Source organism: Leuresthes tenuis, unplaced genomic scaffold (assembly GCF_036924035.1).
Source record: "Leuresthes tenuis unplaced genomic scaffold, fLeuTen1.0.hap1 SCAF_5, whole genome shotgun sequence".
Lineage (NCBI taxonomy): Eukaryota > Metazoa > Chordata > Actinopteri > Atheriniformes > Atherinopsidae > Leuresthes > Leuresthes tenuis.
In genome coordinates, this window is record NW_027325359.1 from 37,416,167 (window position 1) to 37,434,786 (window position 18,620).

Here is an 18,620-nt window from a genome sequence, read left to right on the forward strand (position 1 = left end):
CTAGAGCCGCTGCCAGGCTTGGCTCTTTGACCGGGTGACCTCCCTGCCTTCTGAGGTCTTCATGGTGGCAGTAATCTGTGTGTACATGGTGGTTCTGATGGTGGAGACGGATGGTCAGAGCCGGGAGAAATTTGAGGTCCTGATGTGGTTCCAGACTGTCGCCATCTTTATCTTCCTCACTGAATTCATCCTGAAGATTATTGCTCTCAGGCAGCACTACTTCAGCTCTGGCTTAAACATCATAGACTTTGCAGTCCTCGTGGGGTTGATCATAGGTGAGTTGTCAAGGCAAGGCAAGTTTCTTTGTGTAGCACGACTCAACAACAAGGTGATTCAAAGTGCTTCACAGAGACATTAAAACAGTGGAAATAAAAAGCACGATTTAAAATTTACACAAAAAAGAAATAAACTATAATGGAAATGATGATGAAATCAGTAGTTAAAATATGATTACGTTTTGAAACTCAAGCTTATTTGGAGCTTTATTCAAATGAAATACAACCTGGACTTAAATGTGTTTCAGCTGATCTGAGGCTTTCTGGTAGTTTGTTCCAGATGTGGAGCATAGAAGCTGAAGGCAGCTTCTCCAGGTCTGGTCCAGACTAGCAATGGGAATTTCGGCTTTTAGTGAACCGGATCATTTGGCTCAGCTCACCAAGAAGAGCCAGCTCTTTTGGCTCCAAAACGGCTCCCAAACGGCTCTCCATTTTACCACTTATACTTTTTAGAATTCAGCCAAATTTAGCACTGTTTTGACTTGTGATTTGTATTTGAACACATTTACATCATAAATTTCAATAAATTGCTGTAGCCAATTGCATTTAGAGTTGTAAAATCCCTTGTAAATCTCTAACTTGCTGGAAGAACCACTCTGCTACACAAAGCAGACAGAAAATGCCTATAAAAACCTAAACAAAGAAATTAAGATAGGAGAGCTATTGACACAGCTGTCAAAATGCATCCAAATGCTACTTCTTTTTCTGTTTTCACCCATCTTTGCACCACACTCCTCTCCTCCTGTCACCGTCTCAGTACTTCTACCCCGCCCCTCCCTGCTTGGTGGTATGATCCTTGTCAATCCTCACATGAATGGTTGCACAGCAACACCCGTAGCCAACGCCAACCGCAGGTACCTTTCTGAAAGCGAAAAGTAAAAACAAACAAAAAAACAATGTAAAGTTCCCGATTGACACAAAGTACTTCCTGTTCTCGAAGTATGTGTTGGACCAGTTTAGTACAGTTCTGGAAAGAACCGCCCAGAGTGACATTTTGTGGTCAACTGTATTAAAAGCAGCACTGAGATCCAGTAAAACTAAGACTGACATTTTTCCACCGTCTGTATTCAGGTATATGACATTAAACACTTTGGTCAGAGCAGTCTCAGTGCTGTGGAGCTGTCTAAAGCCTGACTGGAAGGTATCATAGCAGTTATTTTGAGTTAAAAAGTACTTAAGTTGTTGAAAAACCACTTTTTCAATTATCTTACTTAAAAATGGGAGATTTTAGATGGGCCTGTAGTTGTTCATTTGTGTCTTGTCAAGATTGTCCTTTTTCAGCAGAGGTTTAATTACAGCTGTTTTTAGTGGCTCTCTTGTCAGTGGCTGATGTCATCGTCTCATGTCATGACCCTCCAACCATAGAGTTTTTCAGCTTTGTATTCTTTATCTGCTTGGTAACCCGTTTGATAACAGTTCAAACTGTTCTGGTAGAAGTAGCAGAATAACCTGTGAGCCACAGCTAACCCCACAGAGTGTTTTCTAAGATTCTTCAACACGTACATTAACCAGCTCACATGTGATGTGAGTTGTGCCCAACATGTCCCAGAATGCACATGTACTGTTATTCTTTGTCCTTGGGCTGTCCCAGTCTGCTTTAAAACACACACCTGTGAATTTTACCGAGGTGTTTCAGACCTGGTTTTCTCTAGAAAGAGTGCCAGTTATCTATGGAGCCCACATTGCTAGACACACTGGTCAGATTTGTCAGGGGTCCAGAGAAAACTAGGGAGTCCGGCAATGTTTTGGCAAAATTACACACCGATGCAACATTAATTTTAGTGACCTCCGATTGGCGTAACCGGGTGTCATTACCGCCGACGTGAATAACTATTTTACCGTATTTACGCTTATCCTTAGCCAGCAGTTTTAAATAGGATTCTATGTTGCCCGCTCTGGCCCCTGGAATGCATTTGACTGGTCGCTGGTGTCTCTAATGCCACGTTTCTGACTATAGAGCTGCCAATTACTAGGGTTTTGTCCTCAGTGGGTGTGTCGCTGAGGATAAAATATGGGGAAAATCTATTTGGAAATGTGAACAGGTCCACGGGCTTGACTTTAGAGCTATGCCTCTTCTTCCTGACCCTCACCCAGCCAGCCTGGGGTCCCGGATGCTCAGGATCTGCGAAGGGGTGGCTAACAGGGTTATCTAAGCCAGGTGGCTCCTCACTGGCGTATGAAGGTTGGTCAGTGGTTAAGGTAGTGTTTTTTTTAAATAGTGCTCAGCTAAGCTCCCACATCAGAAGGAGAATTGCCTAAAAAAAAGACACGAAAGGAGACAGAGGAGTAACTAAAGATCTGACACATGGAACAAGAGAAAACAGGAGATGGATGGAGAGAACTGGTAGCCATGCTCAGCTAGAGAACCAGACACACCGCTAAAAAGTGAAAATAAATACCAAAGATCAAATAAATGAGTTAACAAGAGTTTGTGAAAGGGTTCACAGTTTTAAATTGTAACGTTCTAGATATGAAATTAATTATTAAGATCCCGTTAAAAAGGGGCACCACCTACCATTTACGTTGGAAGGGACATATATATATAAAATAGAAAATATATATCACTAAGAGTCGTTACTGAAGGATGGATTTCTCTCTGAATTGACCGGAATTACTTAAGAAACATGAAACAGAGATTGAATATATGTGGTCATTTATTTAACATGGAGCAGCACTCAGGACGTATGGTAAAGAGGACATAACACCAAAGATAAGCCCAGGGATAAGAGAGATATGGGACTTTATACTTTTATAGCGGTCTCTGGGTAAATATAGGGATAACTTATTGCATGAATGAAAACTTGGTTATTTTAACTATTTATTACCAAACCACAGCCCGAGGTTTACTGGGAGGTAGACCTTACTCTGAGCAGAATCCAGAGTTAATGGATTGGATGCGCGCTTCGCTTTCACAGGCGAGGGCGGTGTTTCATCACTGGTTTCCAACCAATGAGATGGCGGGTTTGCCTTTGGGCGTCACAGAGGGGCTTCATTCTTAAATTAACTTTTTATAAAAGAAAAGTTAATCTCTCTTATCCCGGCATATTCAAAGAATACATTAATACCATCTTTATCACATAGGCATGAAATATAAGCAACGTAAACACGAATCAGCTGACATGTTCAAACAAGAGATGACATGGATGATGGTGAGTGACCAATAAAATAGAAAATGTATTATTCACACGGTTCATGGACTGTTATTCCGTCGGTTGGACCTCCGGTTCATTGTAACACACACATTTATAATTTGCACTACTGCTGCAGTTACAGGAGAATAAAATACAGAATGATTCTAATTCCTAGATTTACTGTCACGATCTGTAGATGGCGCTATGGTTCCACGGCACAGAAGGCGGGACCTACGGCGGAATAATTACTTTCCTGGTGTTTTACGTACAGCGTCGTGGAAAGTCTTAAAATGATGCTTGAGCTGTCCTTTTTCATATTTCACAGTCAGTAGGTAATTATGAGGCATATTGGTAATAGATTCATTAATCCATCTGAAACTGGCTCTGAAGCTTTTCCTTATTTCCAACAAGGGTCTGTCTTTTGTCCGGTTGGTGGTTGTCATGTTTTAATTTATGTATTTATTTGATATAACTCTTTAGATAAGGATGGAAATGTTCCCTCTTGGTACGCACCCCATTCACCCATTTGGTACCAAAGGTGAGTCTTTGTTTATCCGACCCAGCGCTGGCCGGCTGAGCAGATGTTAATCTGACTCTTTCAAAGGTGGAAGGTCTTTGGTTGGAATGTTTTTTCACCCTGTTTCTCATGATCGTAAATTAGGGGGTTTTGTTATTTTGAAACCACTCCTAACAGATCAAAGCAAAAGGGTTTCTTTGGGGTCTCCCTCCTTTTAGCGGTCATCACGAGTACGATACAATATATTTAAAACTATATTTAATATATTATTATATATTTCCCAGAGAAGTTCCACAGAACAAAAACAAGGTTACAGGAAGTGATGTCATCATGTCATCATGCCAGTGATCACACCTACCGTGTGACAAGGTTCAATTCAATTCAATTTTATTTATAAAGCGTCAGATTACAACAATTGTCATCTCAAGGCACTTAAATAATATAGTCCAATTCAAGCCAATTGGAATTCAATTCATTGTAATCATTATCCAATTAATTCATATAGAGCCAATTCAAAAATAATATCCTAGCTAAGGAAACCAACAGATTGGACCGAAATGTGTCTTCAGTCCAATCTCCCGTCCTGAGCCTGAGGGACTGTGGAAAGGAACGACTCCCTTTAACAGGAAGAAACCTCTGGCAGAACCAGAACCAGGAAGAAACCTCTGGCAGAACCAGAACCAGGAAGAAACCTCTGGCAGAACCAGAACAAGACTCAGGAAGAAACCTCTGGAAGAACCAGAACCAGGAAGGAACCTCTGGCAGAACCAGAACCAGGAAGAAACCTCTGGCAGAACCAGGAAGAAACCTCTGGCAGAACCAGAACCAGGAAGAAACCTCTGGCAGAACCAGAACCAGACTCAGGAAGAATCCTCTGGCAGAACCAGAACCAGGAAGAAACCTCTGGCAGAACCAGAACCGGGAAGAAACCTCTGGCAGAACCAGAACCAGGAAGAAACCTCTGGCAGAACCAGAACCGGGAAGAAACCTCTGGCAGAACCAGAACCAGGAAGAAACCTCTGGCAGAACCAGAACAAGACTCAGGAAGAAACCTCTGGAAGAACCAGAACCAGGAAGGAACCTCTGGCAGAACCAGAACCAGGAAGAAACCTCTGGCAGAACCAGACTCAGGAAGAAACCTCTGGCAGAACCAGAACCAGGAAGAAACCTCTGGCAGAACCAGAACCAGGAAGAAACCTCTGGCAGAACCAGAACAAGACTCAGGAAGAAACCTCTGGAAGAACCAGAACCAGGAAGGAACCTCTGGCAGAACCAGAACCAGGAAGAAACCTCTGGCAGAACCAGGAAGAAACCTCTGGCAGAACCAGAACCAGGAAGAAACCTCTGGCAGAACCAGAACCAGACTCAGGAAGAATCCTCTGGCAGAACCAGAACCAGGAAGAAACCTCTGGCAGAACCAGAACCGGGAAGAAACCTCTGGCAGAACCAGAACCAGGAAGAAACCTCTGGCAGAACCAGAACCGGGAAGAAACCTCTGGCAGAACCAGAACCAGGAAGAAACCTCTGGCAGAACCAGAACAAGACTCAGGAAGAAACCTCTGGAAGAACCAGAACCAGGAAGGAACCTCTGGCAGAACCAGAACCAGGAAGAAACCTCTGGCAGAACCAGACTCAGGAAGAAACCTCTGGCAGAACCAGAACCAGGAAGAAACCTCTGGCAGAACCAGAACCAGGAAGAAACAGAACCAGAACCAGGAAGGGTGTCCATCCGCCTGGACCAGCTGGGGTTTGAGAAGACAGAAAAGAGGGAAAAGAGGGGGGAAAAACACCATAACGCCATTCAAAGGATATCTGTTGGAACAGGGAAACACAAGTTAATAACCACAATAATGTCACATGTACATAAAATCATTTTAGAAATTAAACAGGAGGGAAAAAGAGAGCAAAGTGAGGAAAGGTGAGACAGATGAGGTCCCCCAGCAGTCTAAGCCTATAGCAGCTTAACTATGGGATGTTTCAGGATTACCTGAGCCATCCCTAACTATAAGCTTTATCAGAAAGGAAAGTTTTAAGCCTAATCTTAAAAGTGGAAAGGTGTCTGCTTCCCGGACAGAAGGGGAAACCTTCCCATGTTTGCTGATGCATGCGTTGCCTCAGGCCCGTCAGGACTAACATGTTTCCCTCCTATTCCACCAGAGGTGCTCTGAAGTCTGAGAACCTGCTGTGGTTTAACATTTCATCCATTCATCTTTTTTCTTTATCCACCTCATCAAATTCAGGGTTGTGGGTGGGCGGAGCCTCTCCCAGCTGTCATCAGGTGAGCAGCAGGTACAGCTGAACGGGTCACAGTCCATCACAGGGACAGAAAACCGTGCATGTTCACTCCTGCACTAGGATAAGAACCACCAGGTAACCCTACATGATGTTCTGAGAGCAGAACCAGGAGTTTCCAGCTGAGACCAGAACCAGGACCTTCCAGCTGAGACCAGAACCAGGACCTTCCAGCTGAGACCAGAACCAGGACCTTCCAGCTGAGACCAGAACCAGGACACTTTCAGCTGAGGTCAGAACCAGGACACTTTCAGCTGAGGTCAGAACCAGGACCTTTCAGCTGAGACCAGAACCAGGACCTTCCAGCTGAGACCAGAACCAGGACCTTTCAGCTGAGACCAGAACCAGGACCTTTCAGCTTAGACCAGAACCAGGACCTTTCAGCTGAGAGCAGAACCAGGACCTTTCAGCTTAGACCAGAACCAGGACCTTTCAGCTGAGAGCAGAACCAGGACCTTCCAGCTGAGACCAGAACCAGGACCTTTCAGCTTAGACCAGAACCAGGACCTTTCAGCTTAGACCAGAACCAGGACCTTTCAGCTGAGAGCAGAACCAGGACCTTCCAGCTGAGACCAGAACCAGGACCTTTCAGCTGAGACCAGAACCAGGACCTTCCAGCTGAGACCAGAACCAGGACCTTTCAGCTTAGACCAGAACCAGGACCTTTCAGCTGACACCAGAACCAGGACCTTTCAGCTGAGACCAGAACCAGGACCTTCCAGCTGAGACCAGAACCAGGACCTTTCAGCTTAGACCAGAACCAGGACCTTTCAGCTGACACCAGAACCAGGACCTTTCAGCTGACACCAGAACCAGGACCTTTCAGCTGAGACCAGAACCAGGACCTTCCAGCTGAGACCAGAACCAGGACCTTTCATCTTAGACCAGAACCAGGACCTTTCAGCTGACACCAGAACCAGGACCTTTCAGCTGAGACCAGAACCAGAACCTTTCAGCTGACACCAGAACCAGGACCTTCCAGCTGAGACCAGAACCAGGACCTTCCAGCTGAGACCAGAACCACGACCTTCCAGCTGAGACCAGAACCAGGACCTTCCAGCTGAGAGCAGAACCAGGACCTTCCAGCTGAGACCAGAACCAGGACCTTTCAGCTGAGACCAGAACCAGGACCTTCCAGCTGAGACCAGAACCAGGACCTTTCAGCTTAGACCAGAACCAGGACCTTTCAGCTGACACCAGAACCAGGACCTTTCAGCTGAGACCAGAACCAGGACCTTCCAGCTGAGACCAGAACCAGGACCTTTCAGCTTAGACCAGAACCAGGACCTTTCAGCTGACACCAGAACCAGGACCTTTCAGCTGACACCAGAACCAGGACCTTTCAGCTGAGACCAGAACCAGGACCTTCCAGCTGAGACCAGAACCAGGACCTTTCATCTTAGACCAGAACCAGGACCTTTCAGCTGACACCAGAACCAGGACCTTTCAGCTGAGACCAGAACCAGAACCTTTCAGCTGACACCAGAACCAGGACCTTTCAGCTGAGACCAGAACCAGGACCTTCCTGCTGAGAGCAGAACCAGGACCTTCCAGCTGAGACCAGAACCAGAACCTTCCTGCTGTTAGGAACCACACCACCTCGGCTTTGCATTTTAATGACAAAATGTTTTAAAAGTAATTTGTTTGTTTTTTCCCGTCAGGTACCTTCACCTCTGACCTGTTTCAGAAGTATCTGTTCAATCCGGGTGTCTTGGCTGTGCTCCGACTTGCCCGTGTCATTCACATCCTCCGCTATATTCGCTGCACCAGAAGGATCCGGATGCTGATTTTGGGCTTTGTGACGTCATATCCTGCCCTCCTCAACATTGGCCTCCTCCTTTTCCTCGTGGTGTACACATACTCCTACATTGGCATGTGTGCCTTTGCCCACGTGAAGAGAGGGGCTATGATTGATGACATGTTTAACTTTGAGACGTTTGGAAACAGCATAATCGTTATGATGATGGTCAGCCCATCCTCTCTATGGGATGGTCTGCTGTTGCCCATGATGGACACTCCTCCAGACTGCGACCCAGACGTACCTGGATCACCTCTCACAGGAAACTGTGGCAGCCCGACGGTGGGCATTATTTTCTTCACCTCCTACATCCTCCTATATATCCTGCTGGTGGTCCACCTCTTCATCGCCATCATCGTTGAGAGCTTCAACAGCAGGAACCTAGAGGACGCCACTCCACTGAGCGAGGAACACCTGCAGATGTTCTATAACACGTGGAGCAAGTTTGACCCTGACGGCTCTCAGGTCATTCAGTACAGGTGAGTCCTCAGTCTGAGTCAAGCTTTGTCCAAATACTGCTCATTACTAAGGGGTTGAAATGGTTGGATTCACGGCGCCTGTTGTCATTAACGCTTTGAGGACTGTGATCCACAGGCAGCTGTCCGATTTCTGCGATGCCCTCCAGGAGCCGCTGAAGATTACTAAACCAAACTCCATCAGACTGATCCTCATGGACCTGCCTCTGCTTCCAGGGGACCAGGTCCGCTGCCTGGATGTCCTGTGTGCAGTCACCAGACAGGTAACGCCACCTACTATCATTGTTATCATCATTGTTGTTATTTTTATAATCATTAACCTAATTGTTGTTATCATTATTGTTATATGTGCAGGGGTCTGATGAATCAGGAGATACGAATGCTCTCAAAGCCAGACTGGAGGGAAAGTTCAACATCAACATTATATCCAAGGTTTCTTTTCTTTTCTTTTCCTTTCTGTTTTGTTCTTTTCCTTTTTGTTCTGAACATTTAAATATTGTGCAAAAAACAGGGCGTGATTGTTGACAGTAAAACACCAAACATCCAGTTATTAACACACTCCAGACAGACTGAGGATGCATGCAGGTCAGATGACACAGGGCTCATTCTGAGATGAGCAGAATCTGTCCTGAGGACACTCCAGGACCACTGACCTGATGTGACTCCAAGAGTTTTCAGTATCAGGAGGCTTTATAGGAGATATTTGTTTTGATAATTGTTGGCATTGATTGTAGTCCAACAGTACATCACATGTGTGCCCATCAGTGTTCTTAGAGAAGTTGTGTAGAAAAACTTCTTCAGTGTCCTGATGAGCAGAGGTTCTGACTCTGAACTCTTTAAGATCACAAATTGTTAATTTTATTTCTCTTGTGTTATACAGAACTGAGTTTATTGAAATTGTTTTTGGAAAACTTCAGGAGGCAGATATAAGATACAAAGTGGTACACAAGTGTCTCTTATTCACTGCAGGTGTCTTGTGAACCGATCAGCAGCACCTTGCGGAGGAAACAGGAAGAGGTGGCAGCAGCGGTGATCCAGAGAGCGTTCAGGAAACACTTGCAGGTCAGAAGAGCCAGCTGCATTCTGGACCAGTCTGTGGGCGAAGCCTAATTTGTTTCAGGATTACCGGGCCCAGATAGAGCTTCACAGTAAGCCTTGGTTCCTGTGATGGAAACATGGAGTCTACATCTCTGATCTCTTTGCCTTATCATCTCCTCCCAGTTAATCAATCTTCTTTAGTAAAGACTCTACCCTAGGCAGTGTAGGTTCTGCCTGCAAAACTCTTTCTGAATCACTGTTGTTTTTTGGCCCTAAGACGTGTCTGTGAGACACGGCCCTAAGAAGTGACTGTGAGACACGACCCTAAGATGTGACTGTGAGACACGACCCTAAGATGTGACTGTGAGACACGACCCTAAGATGTGACTGTGAGACACGACCCTAAGATGTGACTGTGAGACACGACCCTAAGATGTGACCATTAGACACGGCCCTATGATGTGACTGTGAGACACGACCCTAAGACGTGACTGTGAGACACGACCCTAAGACGTGTCTGTGAGACACGGCCCTATGATGTGACTGTGAGACACGACCCTAAGACGTGACTGTGAGACACGACCCTAAGACGTGACTGTGAGACACGACCCTAAGATGTGACCGTGAGACACGACCCTAAGACATGACTGTGAGACACGACCCTAAGATGTGTCTGTGAGACACGACCCTAAGACATGACGGTGAGACATGACCCTAAGACATGACGGTGAGACAGGACCCTAAGATGTGACTGTGAGACACGACCCTAAGACGTGACTGTGAGACAGGACCCTAAGACGTGACTGTGAGACACGACCCTAAGACGTGACTGTGAGACACGACCCTAAGAAGTGAACACGACCCTAAGAGGTGACTGTGAGACACGACCCTAAGACATGACGGTGAGACATGACCCTAAGACATGACGGTGAGACAGGACCCTAAGATGTGACTGTGAGACACGACCCTAAGACGTGACTGTGAGACAGGACCCTAAGACGTGACTGTGAGACACGACCCTATGATGTGACTGTGAGACACGACCCTAAGAAGTGAACACGACCCTAAGAGGTGACTGTGAGACACGACCCTAAGATGTGACGGTGAGACACGACCCTAAGACGTGACTGTGAGACACGACCCTAAGACGTGACTGTGAGACACGACCCTAAGACGTGACTGTGAGACACGACCCTAAGACGTGACGGTGAGACACGACCCTAAGACGTGACTGTGAGACACGACCCTAAGACGTGTCTGTGAGACAGGACCCTAAGAAGTGTCTGTGAGACACGACCCTAAGACACGACCCTAAGACGTGACTGTGAGACAGGACCCTAAGACGTGACTGTGAGACACGACCCTAAGACGTGACTGTGAGACACGACCCTAAGAAGTGAACACGACCCTAAGAGGTGACTGTGAGACACGACCCTAAGACATGACGGTGAGACATGACCCTAAGACATGACGGTGAGACAGGACCCTAAGATGTGACTGTGAGACACGACCCTAAGACGTGACTGTGAGACACGACCCTATGATGTGACTGTGAGACACGACCCTAAGAAGTGAACACGACCCTAAGAGGTGACTGTGAGACACGACCCTAAGACGTGACTGTGAGACACGACCCTAAGACGTGACTGTGAGACACGACCCTAAGACGTGACTGTGAGACACGACCCTAAGACGTGACTGTGAGACACGACCCTAAGACGTGTCTGTGAGACAGGACCCTAAGAAGTGTCTGTGAGACACGACCCTAAGACACGACCCTAAGACGTGACGGTGAGACAGGACCCTAAGAAGTGTCTGTGAGACACGACCCTAAGACGCACTCTGAGGATCTGGGGATTTAACTATCAATTTAATGACTAAAGAACCTGAGTCATAGCCACCCTGTGTTGAAGGTTTTCAACTTTTCCCTTAAAGTATTATAACTTTGGTCTCTGTGTTATGACTGTATTGACTTTTATGTAGTTAGCTGATGTGTCATCCTGTATTAACATATTACCAGTCTGTATTTTTGTTCCCCCCACAAACAAGAACAAACCAGTTAATTTCAGCAATGTCCAGTTCGACGGTTTTTTCTTTTGCTTATTTTTTATACTTTTTAAAGAAAACTTTTGTTGTTTTGTACTCTTTTATAAACAGGTAATCTACAAATAAACAGAAGATATTAAAACACTTGGATTGCTTTTTATTTTAACTGAGTAGGAGAAAGATGAGCAGTATTGTGCAGCTTTTCCGTCATTCATCATTCCTACTCTTGTTAAGGTTCTGGTGGTCTTCCTGGTCCTGTGATTCTGTGGTTCTTCCTCATCTGATCTGACTTGTGCCTTCCTGATAGAATGAAGCCAAAACATTGACCTATTTTTTTTACTACTTGTTGCCACATAATCATTTTTCACAGACAGAGCTCCGTGATACATCCTAATTCATTATCCACAGCCTAAGCAGTGTTATTCAGGCCAGAGAAGGATCCATTATAACAGCCAGTATTGACATGGAGCTGTGGTCTAGCCTGGTGCTGCTGGGTGTGCCCACCAAAGAGCTGCAGATAGAAGCTTATATTTTACTTGTCAAAGACAGAAGTACAGCTGTGTCCCAACATTTCCAATGTCCCTCACTGTATACAATCTTTACATGGAGGAAGTTGAGAGCACTGATCTTCTGTAAAGGAACGACACCAGACAGGTCCAGAAATGTGGACGACACCTCAAAAACCATTCGCGACTGACACATCACTAGTGTGGACAATGATCCTCATGCCATCACGAGCGTCAGGAGCTCAGCCCATTAGTGTAGTTCTTATGCAAAGGTTTATTGTATAGCACCAGTTACACCTGTCAAAGTCAAAACCCAAACAAATAAAAACATTTCAATATTTTACTGTAGGCTACCTGTAGGCCTATGGAGTAGGCAGGAATTAAAAACACTTGACAATATGGTAATTCAAGTTAAACACAAGAAATCTGTGCTTAAAAAAATGGATCAGAATCCGTTAATAATTCCCTATAATCCCAAAATAGACCAGTGAGCAGTGCTGGCCAACATGTCATTGGGGTCATTGGGAGGGAACCTCCTTTCATCTGTGTTTTGTCTCGTTGGGCCCACAACACCTCCAAGAGGCTGGACAGTGATCACTGGGAAACTATTTATTTTACTTGAAACATCGATAAACAGCCTGGAAACTAAATACTGTTGGGAGGTGATTGGTGACGAGATGCAGCTGTGGAACAGAAAACAGGTGACTTTAGTGAGACTAAGTGACGAGAAAAAACATGACAAGAACCTGAAAACTTAACAAAGAAACATGATAAAAGACCTGAAAACAAGAATAATCAAAACATGACACGCTGAGGACGGGAGATTGGACTGAAGACAAGTTTCAGTACAATATGTTGGTTTCCTTGGCTAGGAAACTGTTTTCGAATTGGCTCTGTATGGATGAATTGGGTTCATTTTTAGTTTAAGTAATTGGATTTGATTGGATTCTTCTTCAAAAGCTCTTCTCCTCCTTCATGTGGACCATCCCAGGCTCAGATTGGGACCATGTGATGAGGTGCACCACAGCTACCAAATCTTGTGTGGCATTATTGGGCAGCTCAAATCAGAGCAGTTTTATGTTGAGAGGCCTGTGTCACGATGACTTTCAGCCTGGAAGTGTTGGCCAAAAAACTATTTATTTACTGTTAGAACATGATCACGATTAAGGCTAAAATGCAATAATTTTACAAAGCCATCATCCCTTTAATGCATTCCATTTTTACACTTGACATTAGCCGTTCTAATGTTTAATCACAGTTTGTAATTCCCTGGATGGACCATGGGGTCATTTTTGGGTTATAAAAATGGATGCTGAACCAAGCCAGATGGAAGAAAACCTTTGAATAGTTTGACACTACCCAGCACTGCTTTGCATTTCATGCTTTTGTGTGTATGCATGTTGGTTACATATAAAACTAGTGTTCTTATCCTTGAATAAGGAGAGTGAAAGGCCTTAAATCAAACTAAAAGCATCAAGCCAGAACAGTGTCATCCCTGAGTTCCTGTTTTTATATGTAAACAGTTAGTGTAAATTCTGTAAAGTCACTTTTCTATCAGACATGCTGCTCTTTGATAAAGCAGGTCATCATGCAGAGGTCAAGGAAAGACAGAAAAGTTGTTTTAAGCTAACAATGCTTTATTGTGTCTCAGTTGGGGTGCTCCACTGTTCAGTAGTAGGAGTCCATGATGCGCCTCATGCTCATGAACTTCATGTGGCCCATGCCCATGTTCATGAAGCTCCTGTACTCTCCGGGCCTCATGTACATCATCCTGCCTCTGTAGTGGGGCTGCTCGTACATCAGCCAGTGTCCGTCCATCACGTGGCAGGACATGCAGTTGGACATGCGGTAACGGTCCATGATGTTGTCGCAGTCGTCCATCATCTCGTACATTTGACCTCCGAAGTTCTCCCTCTCATAGATCCTCATCCTGTATGAGCCACGGTACTAGAACACACCAATAATCAATAATCAGTGATCAATCAGCTCCTCTATGCTGTGTTCAACATGAAGAAAAACCCATGGTTTCAGTGGTTACCATGGAGATCAGGTGTTCTGTGCTGTGACTGGCTGAGTGGTTACCATGGTGATTAGATGTTATGTGCTGTGACTGGCTGAGTGGTTACCATGGAGATCAGGTGTTATGTGCTGTGACTGGCTGAGTGGTTACCATGGAGATCAGGTGTTCTGTGCTATGACTGGCTGAGTGGTTACCATGGAGATCAGGTGTTATGTGCTGTGACTGGCTGAGTGGTTACCATGGAGATCAGGTGTTCTGTGCTGTGACTGCCTGAGTGGTTACCATGGAGATCGGGTGTTCTGTGCTATGACTGGCTGAGTGGTTACCATGGAGATCAGGTGTTATGTGCTGTGACTGGCTGAGTGGTTACCATGGAGATCAGGTGTTATGTGCTGTGACTGGCTGAGTGGTTACCATGGTGATCAGGTGTTCTCTGCTGTGACTGGCTGAGTGGTTACCATGGGGATCAGGTGTTATGTGCTGTGACTGGCTGAGTGGTTACCATGGGGATCATGCGGCAGGACCTGATGCCATCGTGCATTCCCATCATGCTCATGTAGTCGGCGTACTCGCCCCTCCTCATGAAGTATTGGTTTCCCATGAAGTTGGTGCGGTCGTAGACCATGACGCAGCCCCTCTCCACCCTGCAGGAGTGACACCTGCTCAGGTAGGAAGACATGTCGGCGCAGTCGCTGCTGCACTCGTAGGAACGGCCCTGGAAGTTCTTGTCCTCGTAGAAGACGATCTGAGAAACAACATGGAAAACCAGTCATCATGAATACAGAATAGAAAATGGGTTGTTTGGTGACGGTGAAGTAACCATAATGACTATCAGGTAATCCACTACCTGGTGTTACTTTTTAGTTTTTTCCCCAACACCTGTTGTTATTAGGGGGTAATGTGTTAGTTTCAGACCTAAATGGCATCTTCTCCTCTGTGCTGGTGTCACACTTTCTTTTTAGGTAAAGCAGTGAACACATTAATCATTTAAAGTCTCGGGGAGAAAGCTAAACTTTGTGAGGGCTGACTTTTCTGTGCAGTGGGAGCAGGAGAAGTCCACAGAAGGTGTGTTTGTGTCCACAGTGGGATGCTGCTGCTGGTTCTCACCCTGCTCATCATGTTCATGCCGCTGGAAGTCATGTTGCCTTTTGGGTCGCTCGCTGCTTGATGCTGCTGTTGCTGCGCTGATTGTCCTGAGAGTGTGTTACCTGTGGAGCAGCTGCTGCTCTTTATAGCACCTGAGCAGTGACACCTTTTGTCCAAACAGCCTGAGCCAGCAACGCGTCACAAAAGAGATGCTCAGCATTCGGCATTTCTCTTAGAAACCACAGACAAAGAGCCACAGACAGCAGCTGTGTTTCTCCTTCAGGCCTCTGTTCACTGTGAACTGTGGACAACACTTTCTGGAACAAAAATCTGAAGACAACAATGTCACAGAAAATCCACAATTGTTCCCATTTCTGTCAAACACAAATTAAAGGGTTCTCTTAAATGTTTAATGACAAATCATTTAGAGGCTGCTTGTTTCTGTTCTGAAACTCCAGGAATAAATTCTCACAAAGACTTTTTCTATTAGACATTTTTACTCAGTTCAGAATAAAATATGTAAAGTTCCCAAAATGAAAATAAAACAACATTCACATCTGGATCTACTGAATGGAAAAAACATTTCAGATGTTTCAGATGTAATTAGTTTAAACTGAACGAATCTCAGAGTTTCGAAGAATCTGTAAAAATAAGATGAATTTGCTTCAGAAAAGGCTAAATTGATTTTATTCTGAGAAATAAACAGTTTTTTTTTGTTTGAAAACACGTTGGGATATTAATTAACTGCTTGAAAATCCTAAAATTTTGTTTATGTGTTTATTGATGCTTTATGGGGGTTAAATTGAAGCTCATATATAAAACACATATTCAAATGTATATTTATTTATCTAATTTTCTAATTCGAAATATAAAGACCCAAATTAAAAAATATGTCTATTCTTTATTTGTCTTTTTATAGTTACTCTCATGGTTTGTCTTTGTTGTTATTATTGGTGTTGTCTGTTAGTTTAGCCCTGCCTCAGTTCAGTTTGGTTTCTAGTTTACTTTGTTCCTCTTCCTTACCAGTAGTGGGTTAGAGTTAGTTCCCCTCAGTATTGGGGTTAGTCCCCCTCAGTATTGGGGTTATTTCCCCTCAGTATTGGGGTTAGTTCCCCTCATTATTAGGGTTAGTTCACCTCAGTATTGGGGTTAGTTCACCTCAGTATTAGGGTTAGTTCCCCTCATTATTAGGGTTAGTTCCCCTCATTATTGGGGTTAGTTCCCCTCAGTATTGGGGTTAGTTCCCCTCAGTATTGGGGTTAGTTCCCCTCATTATTGGGGTTAGTTCACCTCAGTATTAGGGTTAGTTCCCCTCATTATTGGGGTTAGTTCCCCTCAGTATTGGGGTTAGTTCCCCTCAGTATTGGGGTTAGTTCCCCTCAGTATTGGGGTTATTTCCCCTCAGTATTGGGGTTAGTTCCCCTCATTATTAGGGTTAGTTCACCTCAGTATTGGGGTTAGTTCACCTCAGTATTAGGGTTAGTTCCCCTCATTATTAGGGTTAGTCCCCCTCAGTATTGGGGTTAGTTCCCCTCATTATTAGGGTTAGTTCCCCTCAGTATTGGGGTTAGTTCCCCTCAGTATTGGGGTTATTTCCCCTCAGTATTGGGGTTAGTTCCCCTCATTATTAGGGTTAGTTCACCTCAGTATTGGGGTTAGTTCACCTCAGTATTAGGGTTAGTTCCCCTCATTATTAGGGTAAGTCCCCCTCAGTATTGGGGTTAGTTCCCCTCATTATTAGGGTTAGTTCCCCTCAGTATTGGGGTTAGTTCCCCTCAGTATTGGGATTAGTTCCCCTCAGTATTGGGATTAGTTCCCCTCAGTATTGGGGTTAGTTCCCCTCAATATTGGGATTAGTTCCCCTCAATATTGGGATTAGTTCCCCTCAGTATTGGGATTAGTTCCCCTCAGTATTGGGGTTAGTTCACCTCAGTATTGGGGTTAGTTCCCCTCAGTATTGGGATTAGTCCCCCTCAGTATTGGGGTTAGTCCCCCTCAGTATTGGGGTTAGTCCCCCTCAGTATTAGGGTTAGTCCCCCTCAGTATTGGGATTAGTTCACCTCAGTATTGGGGTTAGTCCCCCTCAGTATTAGGGTTAGTCCCCCTCAGTATTAGGGTTAGTCCCCCTCAGTATTAGGGTTAGTCCCCCTCAGTATTAGGGTTAGTTCCCCTCAGTATTGGGGTTAGTCCCCCTCAGTATTAGAGTTAGTTCCCCTCAGTATTGGGATTAGTCCCCCTCAGTATTAGGGTTAGTCCCCCTCAGTATTAGGGTTAGTCCCCCTCAGTATTAGGGTTAGTCCCCCTCAGTATTAGGGTTAGTCCCCCTCAGTATTAGGGTTAGTTCCCCTCAGTATTAGGGTTAGTCCCCCTCAGTATTAGGGTTAGTCCCCCTCAGTATTAGGGTTAGTTCCCCTCAGTATTGGGGTTAGTCCCCCTCAGTATTAGAGTTAGTTCCCCTCAGTATTGGGATTAGTCCCCCTCAGTATTAGGGTTAGTCCCCCTCAGTATTAGGGTTAGTCCCCCTCAGTATTAGGGTTAGTCCCCCTCAGTATTAGGGTTAGTCCCCCTCAGTATTAGGGTTAGTCCCCCTCAGTATTGGGATTAGTTCACCTCAGTATTGGGGTTAGTCCCCCTCAGTATTAGGGTTAGTCCCCCTCAGTATTAGGGTTAGTCCCCCTCAGTATTAGGGTTAGTCCCCCTCAGTATTAGGGTTAGTTCCCCTCAGTATTGGGGTTAGTCCCCCTCAGTATTAGAGTTAGTTCCCCTCAGTATTGGGGTTAGTCCCCCTCAGTATTAGGGTTAGTCCCCCTCAGTATTGGGGTTAGTCCCCCTCAGTATTAGGGTTAGTCCCCCTCAGTATTAGGGTTAGTTCCCCTCAGTATTGGGATTAGTTCACCTCAGTAAATATAACATCCAAGGACTCAGGTCAGCTGGTCCAGTCCAGAGTCCAGACTAAACATGCAGAAGCAGCATTTAGCTGTTATGCTGCAAACAAGTGGAACAAACTGCCAGAGGAGATTAAACTGTCACCAGATGGAGACATTTTTAAAGGTTAGAAATATTTCTTTTCTCATGTGTCTATGCATGAAATCTGCACGATATCTTTTAACTTATCTAGACTTACTTGTTTTAATTCATTTTAATTATTTTATTTCTTTCTATTTATATTCTTTTACATATTTTAATGCTTTTTCTGCTCCCTGCTGCAATGCTTTTATTTTAAGTAAAGCACTTTGAATTGTTTTGTACATTTTGAAATGTGCTATACAAATAAATTTGACTTTTTTCTTTTGGTAGTGTAAATGTTTAAATAACAGGAACCAAGGAAAACCCATTTTAAAGGTTCATGGTTCCTGCAGGTAAAATGCAGCTGAAAATGATCCAGACACATTGTAATGACTATAACATCATTACAACCTACGGTGGAGTCAGTCA

General features: G+C 44.8%; 2 protein-coding genes across 2 annotated transcripts in view; one reads left to right on the forward strand and one right to left on the reverse strand.

Annotated features, from left to right (window-relative positions):
• The window catches only part of LOC140306760 (sodium channel protein type 4 subunit alpha B-like), a 73,912-nt gene extending 64,141 nt beyond the window's left edge, over positions 1–9,771 (forward strand). Inside the window, exons 26-30 of the mRNA XM_072385351.1 lie at positions 5–275; positions 7,877–8,492; positions 8,608–8,752; positions 8,844–8,921; positions 9,459–9,771. Of these exons, the coding sequence (XP_072241452.1) occupies positions 5–275; positions 7,877–8,492; positions 8,608–8,752; positions 8,844–8,921; positions 9,459–9,599 (1,251 nt within the window). The 3' untranslated portion in view covers positions 9,600–9,771. The remainder of the gene's footprint in view (positions 1–4; positions 276–7,876; positions 8,493–8,607; positions 8,753–8,843; positions 8,922–9,458) is intronic.
• Positions 9,772–13,719: 3,948 nt separating this feature from the next.
• On the reverse strand, positions 13,720–15,470 carry LOC140307789 (gamma-crystallin M3-like). The gene is made up of 3 exons (XM_072386801.1): positions 15,207–15,470; positions 14,602–14,844; positions 13,720–14,026 (listed from the first exon to the last, which is right to left on the reverse strand). The coding sequence occupies exons 1-3, from the start codon at positions 15,237–15,239 to the stop codon at positions 13,748–13,750; spliced, it is 555 nt and encodes a 184-aa protein (XP_072242902.1). The 5' UTR covers positions 15,240–15,470; the 3' UTR covers positions 13,720–13,747.
• Between the last annotated feature and the right edge of the window lie 3,150 nt (positions 15,471–18,620).

Bases quoted from the DNA above. Each gene is read 5' to 3' on its own strand.
- LOC140307789 (XM_072386801.1), bottom strand. From the start codon at position 15,239: ATGACTTCCAGCGGCATGAACATGATGAGCAGG. The intron at 14,845-15,206 runs GTGAGAACCAGC...GTTGTTTCTCAG, and splicing joins GCATGAACATGATGAGCAGG to ATCGTCTTCTACGAGGACAA. The intron at 14,027-14,601 runs GTAACCACTCAG...GGTGTGTTCTAG, and splicing joins CCTGCCGCATGATCCCCATG to TACCGTGGCTCATACAGGAT.